At 47.5% G+C, this 11,577-nt stretch overlaps 1 protein-coding gene across 1 annotated transcript in view; it reads left to right on the forward strand.

Moving 5' to 3' along the window:
• The window catches only part of LOC121852255 (proteasome subunit beta type-6-A like protein-like), a gene marked incomplete at its 3' end in the record, with an annotated part of 4,693 nt that extends 1,265 nt beyond the window's left edge, over positions 1-3,428 (forward strand). The window contains exon 4 of the mRNA XM_042346342.1: positions 3,296-3,428. Within this exon, the coding sequence (XP_042202276.1) occupies positions 3,296-3,428 (133 nt within the window). The remainder of the gene's footprint in view (positions 1-3,295) is intronic.
• Between the last annotated feature and the right edge of the window lie 8,149 nt (positions 3,429-11,577).

Consider the following 11,577-nt stretch of genomic DNA (forward strand, 5'->3'; position numbering starts at 1 on the left):
GCTCTGATCGCACAGTGCAGTGCGGGGGAGTGTTGGGAGGTGTGGAGATCGCTGTATAAATGCAGGTTGTTGCTGTTGTTGGGATCGCGGCAGCGACGCGAGCGGGAAATCAGCTTCACCTGAAAACCCCCGGAACAAACCCCAGACCACAATCTGAGCCATAAGTCTTTATTTCAGTCAATGAAGCAGTTACAGAATCTGTCAATCAGTCCCCAGCCCCTCCCCCACACAGCCCCCCCAACCCTCCTCCCTCCCTCACAGCCCCCACCCACTCACATCCCCCCCCCCACCCGCCGCCCCTCCGACAGACAGTGACAGACTTACTGATTGATCACAAATCAATTATTTTTTCTCAGCAGCAAAATCAGCAAAAAACAGTATAAATGGTTTACATCATCAGCTCAAAGCACATCCCAGACCCCCCCCCACCCACAGCCCCCACCCCGAGCCCCCAATACTAACCCCCACGAGATTACCCCACCCCCATGATCTTAACCCTCCACCCAAAAACTACCCCTCCTGCCCCAAAGCCCCCCACCCCCCACCCCCCACCGCAGGCCATACAGCCATTTGAATGATTTGATTATAAAATTTGAAGCAAAAGCAAAACAAAGGCCCCGACCCCGACCCCAATAAACAGTCTGAATTAATGGGGAAAATCCTCCGGAGCCAACGTTCCTCCCGAGGAGCCCGGAGTCCAGAGCGGGAATCCCTGAAACAGGGAAATCAGTGTAAACAGAGGAACATCACCACAATCTCCACAATCAATACAAACACCTCAATCACCACTAACACCACCACAAACACCATCACAATCACCATCACAATCACCACAAACACTACAATCACCAAAACACCTCAATCACCACTAACACCGCCACAAACACCATCACAATCACAATCACAATCACCACAAACACCTCAATCACCACAAACACTTTCAATCACCACTAACACCACCGCAAACACCATCACAATCACCACCGCAATCACCATCACAATCACCACAAACACTACAATCACCAAAACACCTCAATCACCACTAACACCGCCACAATCACCACAATCACAATCACCACAAACACTACAATCATCACAATCATTACCACAATCACCACCACAATCACAGGTATTATTATTATTATTATTATTAAATCACCACAAACGCACCTCACGGACATAGACCGTACACCTCACAAACACACACATCATACACACACACACACACACACAGATCAGCTCACAACACACCATACACACACACACACTGTACATCTAACACACACAGTACACACACACCTGGTGGTTACCTCAAGCGGGTGGGTTTGACGAGTTATTTGATGAACTGTCCATCGTGTTACAAGCTTCTAAATAAAATAAATGGGATGTTACACAGGTTACAGACTACGTATACATACACCCAGGCTACAGAGCGCACACACACACACACACAGACTACACGCCACACTCACAGACACACAGTCTACAGATTACAAACACACACAGATTACAAACACATACATACAGACTACAAGCTACACATAAACATCTAAACTACAGATTACAAACAAGACACATACAGCCTACATGCCACATACACACACACACAGCCTACAGGCCACATACACACACACACAGCCTACAGGCCACATACACACACACACAGCCTACAGGCCACATACACACACACAGCCTACAGGCCACATACACACACACACACACACAGCCTACAGGCCACATACACACACACACAGCCTACAGGCCACATACACACACACACACACACAGCCTACAGGCCACATACACACACACACAGACTACAGGCCACACATACACACACACAGCCTACAGGCCACATACACACACACACAGCCTACAGGCCACATGCACACACACACAGCCTACAGGCCACATGCACACACACACAGCCTACAGGCCACATGGACACACACAGACTACAGGCCACATACACACAATAGATCATAGATCACAGAATATTACAGCACAGAAGTAGGTGATTTGGCCCACTGTGCTTGTGCCGGCGCTTTGGAAGAGCTACCAACTACCCCCACCCCCCCAGCTCTCTCCCCAATCAGTCCCACTCCCCCGCGCTCTCCCCAATCAATCCCATTGCCCCCGCTCTTAGCCCAACTAGCCCCACTCCCCTGCTCTCTCACTAACTAGCCCCACTGGTCAGAACCCCGCCAACAGGCGTCACTCACAGTCTGACTGACAGGCGTCACTCACAGTCCGACTGACAGGCGTCACTCACAGTCCGACTGACAGGCGTCATTCACAGTCTGACTCACAGGTGTCACTCACAGTCTGATTGGCAGGCGTCACAGTCTCACTGGCAGACGTCATTCACAGTCTAACTGACAGGCGTCACTCACAGTCTGACTGACAGGCGTCACTCACAGTCTGACTCACAGGTGTCACAGTCTGACTGGCAGGCGTCACAGTCTCACTGACAGACGTCACTCACAGTCTAACTGACAGGCGTCACTCACAGTCTGACTGACAGGCATCACTCACAGTCCGATTGACAGGCGTCACTCACAGTCCGACTGACAGGTGTCACTCACAATCCGACTGATAGGCATCACTCACAGTCTGACTGACAGGCATCACTCACGGTCCGACTGACAGGCATCACTCACAGTCTGACTGACAGGTATCACTCACAGTCTGACTGACAGGAGTCACAGTCTCACTGACAGGCATCACTCACAGTATTGTGGTGTTTGCAGTGGAGATGGGGAGGTTGCACACGGATTGTGCACTCACTATTAGTGTGTGGTGTTTGCAGTGTGGAGATGGGAGGTTGCACACTGATTGTGTACTCACTATTAGTGTGTGGTGTTTGCAGTGTGGAGATGGGAGGTTGCACACTGATTGCGTACTCACTATTAGTGTGTGGTGTTTGCAGTGTGGAGATGGGAGGTTGCACACTGATTGTGTACTCACTATTAGTGTGTGGTGTTTGCAGTGTGGAGATGGGAGGTTGCACACTGATTGTGTACTCACTATTAGTGTGTTGTGTTTGCAGTGTGGAGATGGGGAGGTTGCAGTGTGGAGATGGGGAGATTGCACACTGATTGTGTACTCACTATTAGTGTGTGGTGTTTGCAGTGTGGAGATGGGGAGGTTGCAGTGTGGAGATGGGGAGATTGCACACTGATTGTGTACTCACTATTAGTGTGTGGTGTTTGCAGTGTGGAGATGGGGAGGTTGCAGTGTGGAGATGGGGAGATTGCACACTGATTGTGTACTCACTGTTAGTGTGTGGTGTTTGCAGTGTGGAGATGGGGGAGCCGCCCCTCGTACTCTCGGCTGCGACGATCCTGAAGGAAATCTGCTATAAAAATCGGGACGACATGTCGGCCGGATTCATCGTGGCCGGGTGGGACCGGAAGAAAGGAGCCCAGGTACAGGCAGACCCACTGCCCTCCCACAGGGCTACAGTCACACTATTACACTGAGACCTACTGACAGGGGATACAGTCAGACACTATTACACTGACATGACACTGTCTCCCTCACAGGTAAACACTGTGTTTCCATGACGTTTACACAGTATCTGTCACTGATCACACTGTGTGTGTCTCTCGGGTTTACACAGTGTCTGTCACTGATCGCACTGTGTCTCTCTCAGGTTTACACAGTGTCTGTCACTGATCACAATGTGTGTCTCTCAGGTTTACACAGTGTCTGTCACTGATCACACTGTGTGTCTCTCAGGTTTACACAGTGTCTGTCACTGATCACACTGTGTCTCTCTCAGGTTTACACAGTGTCTGTCACTGATCACACTGTGTGTCTCAGGTTTACACAGTGTCTGTCACTGATCACACTGTGTGTCTCTCTCAGGTTTACACAGTGTCTGTCACTGATCACACTGTGTGTCTCTCAGGTTTACACAGTGTCTGTCACTGATCACACTGTGTGTCTCTCTCAGGTTTATACAGTGTCTGTCACTGATCACACTGTGTCGCTCTCAGGTTTACACAGTGTCTGTCACTGATCACACTGTGTGTCTCTCAGGTTTACACAGTGTCTGTCACTGATCACACTGTGTGTCTCTCAGGTTTATACAGTGTCTGTCACTGATCACACTGTGTCTCTCTCAGGTTTACACAGTGTCTGTCACTGATCACACTGTGTGTCTCTCAGGTTTACACAGTGTCTGTCACTGATCACACTGTGTGTCTCTCAGGTTTACACAGTGTCTGTCACTGATCACACTGTGTCTCTCTCTGGTTTGCACAGTGTCTGTCGCTGATCACACTGTGTCTCTCTCAGGTTTATACATTGTCTGTCACTGATCACACTGTGTCTCTCGGGTTCATACAGTGTCTGTCACTGATCACACTGTGTGTCTCTCAGGTTTACACAGTGTCTGTCACTGATCACACTGTGTGTCTCTCTCAGGTTTATACAGTGTCTGTCACTGATCGCTCTGTGTCGCTCTCAGGTTTATACAGTGTCTGTCACTGATCACACTGTGTCTCTCAGGTTCACACAGTGCCTGTCACTGATCACACTGTGTGTCTCTCAGGTTTATACAGTGTCTGTCACTGATCACACTGTGTCTCTCAGGTTTACACAGTGTCTGTCACTGATCACACTGTGTCTCTCAGGTTTACACAGTGTCTGTCACTGATCACACTGTGTCTCTCAGGTTTACACAGTGTCTGTCACTGATCACACTGTGTGTCTCTCAGGTTTACACAGTGTCTGTCACTGATCACACTGTGTCTCTCAGGTTTACACAGTGTCTGTCACTGATCACACTGTGTCTCTCAGGTTTATACAGTGTTTATCACTGATCACACTGTGTGTCTCTCAGGTTTACACAGTGTCTGTCACTGATCACACTGTGTCGCTCTCAGGTTTACACAGTGTCTGTCACTGATCACAATGTGTCTCTCAGGTTTACACAGTGTCTGTCACTGATCACACTGTGTGTCTCTCAGGTTTACACAGTGTCTATCGCTGATCACAATGTGTCTCTCAGGTTTATCGCTGATCACACTGTGTGTGTCTCTCAGGTTTACACAGTGTCTGTCACTGATCACACTGTGTGTCTCTCAGGTTTACACAGTGTCTGTCACTGATCACACTGTGTGTCTCTCAGGTTTACACAGTGTCTGTCACTGATCACACTGTGTGTCTCTCAGGTTTACACAGTGTCTGTCACTGATCACAATGTGTGTCTCTCAGGTTTACACAGTGTCTGTCACTGATCACACTGTGTCTCTCAGGTTTATACAGTGTTTATCACTGATCACACTGTGTGTCTCTCAGGTTTACACAGTGTCTGTCACTGATCACACTGTGTCGCTCTCAGGTTTACACAGTGTCTGTCACTGATCACAATGTGTCTCTCAGGTTTACACAGTGTCTGTCACTGATCACACTGTGTGTCTCTCAGGTTTACACAGTGTCTATCGCTGATCACAATGTGTCTTCAGGTTTATCGCTGATCACACTGTGTCTCTCAGGTTTACACAGTCTCTGTCACTGATCACAATGTGTCTCTCAGGTTTACACAGTGTCTGTCACTGATCACACTGTGTGTCTCTCAGGTTTACACAGTGTCTGTCACTGATCACACTGTGTGTCTCTCAGGTTTACACAGTGTCTGTCACTGATCACACTGTGTGTCTCTCAGGTTTACACAGTGTCTGTCACTGATCACACTGTGTCGCTCTCAGGTTTACACAGTGTCTGTCACTGATCACACTGTGTCTCTCTCTGGTTTACACAGTGTCTGTCACTGATCACACTGTGTGTCTCTCAGGTTTACACAGTGTCTGTCACTGATCACACTGTGTGTCTCTCAGGTTTACACAGTGTCTGTCACTGATCACACTGTGTGTCTCTCAGGTTTACACAGTGTCTGTCACTGATCACACTGTGTGTCTCTCAGGTTTACACAGTGTCTGTCACTGATCACACTGTGTCGCTCTCAGGTTTACACAGTGTCTGTCACTGATCACACTGTGTGTCTCAGGTTTACACAGTGTCTGTCACTGATCACACTGTGTCTCTCAGGTTTACACAGTGTCTGTCACTGATCACACTGTGTGTCTCTCAGGTTTACACAGTGTCTGTCACTGATCACACTGTGTCTCTCAGGTTTACACAGTGTCTGTCACTGATCACACTGTGTCTCTCAGGTTTACACAGTGTCTGTCACTGATCACACTGTGTGTCTCTCAGGTTTACACAGTGTCTGTCACTGATCACACTGTGTCTCTCAGGTTTATACTGTGTTTATCACTGATCACACTGTGTGTCTCTCTCAGGTTTACACAGTGTCTGTCACTGATCACACTGTGTCGCTCTCAGGTTTACACAATGTCTGTCACTGATCACAATGTGTCTCTCAGGTTTACACAGTGTCTGTCACTGATCACACTGTGTGTCTCTCAGGTTTACACAGTGTCTATCGCTGATCACAATGTGTCTCTCAGGTTTACACAGTGTCTATCGCTGATCACACTGTGTGTGTCTCTCAGGTTTACACAGTGTCTGTCACTGATCACACTGTGTGTCTCTCAGGTTTACACAGTGTCTGTCACTGATCACACTGTGTGTCTCTCAGGTTTACACAGTGTCTGTCACTGATCACACTGTGTGTCTCTCAGGTTTATACAGTGTCTGTCACTGATCACACTGTGTGTCTCTCAGGTTTACACAGTGTCTGTCACTGATCACACTGTGTGTCTCTCAGGTTTACACAGTGTCTGTCACTGATCACACTGTGTGTCTCTCAGGTTTATACAGTGTCTGTCACTGATCACACTGTGTCGCTCTCAGGTTTACACAGTGTCTGTCACTGATCACACTGTGTGTCTCTCAGGTTTACACAGTGTCTGTCACTGATCACACTGTGTGTCTCTCAGGTTTACACAGTGTCTGTCACTGATCACACTGTGTGCTCTCAGGTTTACACAGTGTCTGTCACTGATCACACTGTGTGTCTCTCAGGTTTACACAGTGTCTGTCACTGATCACACTGTGTGTCTCTCAGGTTTACACAGTGTCTGTCACTGATCACACTGTGTGTCTCTCAGGTTTACACAGTGTCTGTCACTGATCACACTGTGTTCTCTCAGGTTTACACAGTGTCTGTCACTGATCACACTTGTGTCTCTCAGGTTTACACAGTGTCTGTCACTGATCACATGTGTCTCTCAGGTTTACACAGTGTCTGTCACTGATCACACATGTGTGTCTCTCAGGTTTACACAGTGTCTGTCACTGATCACACTGTGTGTCTCTCAGGTTTACACAGTGTCTGTCACTGATCACACTGTGTCGCTCTCAGGTTTACACAGTGTCTGTCACTGATCACACTGTGTCTCTCAGGTTTACACAGTGTCTGTCACTGATCACACTGTGTGTCTCTCAGGTTTACACAGTCTCTGTCACTGATCACAATGTGTCTCTCAGGTTTACACAGTGTCTGTCACTGATCACACTGTGTGTCTCTCAGGTTTACACAGTGTCTGTCACTGATCACACTGTGTGTCTCTCAGGTTTACACAGTGTCTGTCACTGATCACACTGTGTGTCTCTCAGGTTTACACAGTGTCTGTCACTGATCACACTGTGTGTCTCTCAGGTTTACACAGTGTCTGTCACTGATCACACTGTGTGTCTCTCAGGTTTACACAGTGTCTGTCACTGATCACACTGTGTCTCTCTCACGTTTACACAGTGTCTGTCACTGATCACACTGTGTGTCTCTCAGGTTTACACAGTGTCTGTCACTGATCACACTGTGTGTCTCTCAGGTTTACACAGTGTCTGTCACTGATCACACTGTGTCTCTCTCAGGTTTACACAGTGTCTGTCACTGATCACACTGTGTCTCTCTCTGGTTTACACAGTGTCTGTCAATGATCACTGATCACATGTGTCTCTCAGGTTTACACAGTGTCTGTCACTGATCACACTGTGTGTCTCTCAGGTTTACACAGTGTCTGTCACTGATCACACTGTGTGTCTCTCAGGTTTATACAGTGTCTGTCACTGATCACACTGTGTCTCTCAGGTTTACACAGTGTCTGTCACTGATCACACTGTGTGTCTCTCAGGTTTACACAGTGTCTGTCACTGATCACACTGTGTGTCTCTCAGGTTTACACAGTGTCTGTCACTGATCACACTGTGTTGCTCTCAGGTTTACACAGTGTCTATCACTGATCACACTGTGTGTCTCTCAGGTTTACACAGTGTCTGTCACTGATCACACTGTGTCGCTCTCAGGTTTACACAGTGTCTGTCACTGATCACACTGTGTCTCTCTCTGGTTTACACAGTGTCTGTCACTGATCACACTGTGTGTCTCTCAGGTTTACACAGTGTCTATCACTGATCACACTGTGTGTGTCTCTCAGGTTTACACAGTGTCTGTCACTGATCACACTGTGTGTCTCTCAGGTTTATACAGTGTCTGTCACTGATCACACTGTGTGTCTCTCAGGTTTACACAGTGTCTGTCACTGATCACACTGTGTGTCTCAGGTTTACACAGTGTCTGTCACTGATCACACTGTGTCTCTCAGGTTTACACAGTGTCTGTCACTGATCACACTGTGTCTCTCAGGTTCACACAGTGTCTGTCACTGATCACACTGTGTGTCTCTCAGGTTTACACAGTGTCTGTCACTGATCACACTGTGTCTCTCAGGTTTATACAGTGTCTGTCACTGATCACAATGTGTCTCTCAGGTTTACACAGTGTCTGTCACTGATCACACTGTGTGTCTCTCAGGTTTACACAGTGTCTATCACTGATCACAATGTGTCTCTCAGGTTTATCGCTGATCACACTGTGTCTCTCAGGTTTACACAGTGTCTGTCACTGATCACACTGTGTGTCTCTCAGGTTTACACAGTGTCTGTCACTGATCACACTGTGTGTCTCTCAGGTTTACACAGTGTCTGTCACTGATCACACTGTGTGTCTCTCAGGTTTACACAGTGTCTGTCACTGATCACACTGTGTCTCTCAGGTTTACACAGTGTCTGTCACTGATCACACTGTGTGTCTCTCAGGTTTACACAGTGTCTGTCACTGATCACACTGTGTGTCTCTCAGGTTTACACAGTGTCTGATCACTGATCACACTGTGTGTCTCTCAGGTTTACACAGTGTCTGTCACTGATCACACTGTGTCGCTCTCAGGTTTACACAGTGTCTGTCACTGATCACACTGTGTGTCTCTCAGGTTTACACAGTGTCTGTCACTGATCACACTGTGTGTCTCTCAGGTTTACACAGTGTCTGTCACTGATCACACTGTGTGTCTCTCAGGTTTACACAGTGTCTGTCACTGATCACACTGTGTGTCTCTCAGGTTTACACAGTGTCTGTCACTGATCACACTGTGTTGCTCAGGTTTACACAGTGTCTGTCACTGATCACACTGTGTGTCTCTCAGGTTTACACAGTGTCTGTCACTGATCACACTGTGTCTCTCTCAGGTTTACACAGTGTCTGTCACTGATCACACTGTGTCGCTCTCAGGTTTACACAGTGTCTGTCACTGATCACACTGTGTTCTCTCAGGTTTAAACAGTGTCTGTCACTGATCACACTGTTCTCTCAGGTTTACACAGTGTCTGTCACTGATCACACTGTGTCTCTCAGGTTTACACAGTGTCTGTCACTGATCACACTGTGTCGCTCTCAGGTTTACACAGTGTCTGTCACTGATCACACTGTGTGTCTCTCAGGTTTACACAGTGTCTGTCACTGATCACACTGTGTGTCTCTCAGGTTTACACAGTGTCTGTCACTGATCACACTGTGTCTCTCTCAGGTTTACACAGTGTCTGTCACTGATCACACTGTGTCTCTCTCAGGTTTACACAGTGTCTGTCACTGATCACACTGTGTCTCTCTCTGGTTTACACAGTGTCTGTCACTGATCACACTGTGTGTCTCTCAGGTTTACACAGTGTCTGTCACTGATCACACTGTGTGTGTCTCTCAGGTTTACACAGTGTCTGTCACTGATCACACTGTGTGTCTCTCAGGTTTACACAGTGTCTGTCACTGATCACACTGTGTCGCTCTCAGGTTTACACAGTGTCTGTCACTGATCACACTGTGTGTCTCAGGTTTACACAGTGTCTGTCACTGATCACACTGTGTCTCTCAGGTTTACATAGTGCCTGTCACTGATCAGACTGTGTCTCTCAGGTTCACACAGTGTCTGTCACTGATCACAATGTGTGTCTCTCAGGTTTACACAGTGTCTATCGCTGATCACACTGTGTCTCTCAGGTTTATACAGTGTCTGTCACTGATCACACTGTGTCTCTCAGGTTTACACAGTGTCTGTCACTGATCACACTGTGTCTCTCAGGTTTATACAGTGTTTATCACTGATCACACTGTGTGTCTCCCTCAGGTTTACACAGTGTCTGTCACTGAACACACTGTGTCGCTCTCAGGTTTACACAATGTCTGTCACTGATCACACTGTGTCTCTCAGGTTTACACAGTGTCTGTCACTGATCACACTGTGTGTCTCTCAGGTTTACACAGTGTCTATCGCTGATCACAATGTGTCTCTCAGGTTTACACAGTGTCTGTCGCTGATCACACTGTGTGTGTCTCTCAGGTTTACACAGTGTCTGTCACGGATCACACTGTGTGTCTCTCAGGTTTACACAGTGTCTATCGCTGATCACACTGTGTGTGTCTCTCAGGTTTACACAGTATCTATCACTGATCACACTGTGTGTCTCTCAGGTTTATACAGTGTCTGTCACTGATCACACTGTGACTCTCAGGTTTATACAGCGTCTGTCACTGATCACACTGTGTGTCTCTCAGGTTTACACAGTGTCTGTCACTGATCACACTGTGTGTCTCTCAGGTTTACACAGTGTCTGACACTGATCACACTGTGTGTTGCTCAGGTTTACACAGTGTCTGTCACTGATCACACTGTGTCGCTCTCAGGTTTACACAGTGTCTATCACTGATCACACTGTGTGTCTCTCAGGTTTACACAGTGTCTGTCACTGATCACACTGTGTGTTGCTCAGGTTTATACAGTGTCTGTCACTGATCACACTGTGTCGCTCTCAGGTTTACACAGTGTCTGTCACTGATCACACTGTGTGTCTCTCAGGTTTACACAGTGTCTGTCACTGATCACACTGTGTGTCTCTCAGGTTTACACAGTATCTATCACTGATCACACTGTGTGTCTCTCAGGTTTACACAGTGTCTGTCACTGATCACACTGTATCTCTCAGGTTTATACAGTGTCTGTCACTGATCACACTGTGTCGCTCTCAGGTTCACACAGTGTCTGTCACTGATCACACTTTGTCTCTCTCAGGTTTACACAGTCTCTGTCGCTGATCACAATGTGTCTCTCAGGTTTACACAGTGTCTGTCACTGATCACACTGTGTGTCTCTCAGGTTTACACAGTGTCTGTCACTGATCACACTGTGTGTCTCTCAGGTTTACACAGTGTCTGTCACTGATCACACTGTGTGTTGCTCAGGTTTACACAGTGTCTGTCACTGATCACACTGT

This window comes from Callorhinchus milii, unplaced genomic scaffold (genome assembly GCF_018977255.1).
Source record: "Callorhinchus milii isolate IMCB2004 unplaced genomic scaffold, IMCB_Cmil_1.0 Scaffold646, whole genome shotgun sequence".
NCBI classification, from domain to species: domain Eukaryota; kingdom Metazoa; phylum Chordata; class Chondrichthyes; order Chimaeriformes; family Callorhinchidae; genus Callorhinchus; species Callorhinchus milii.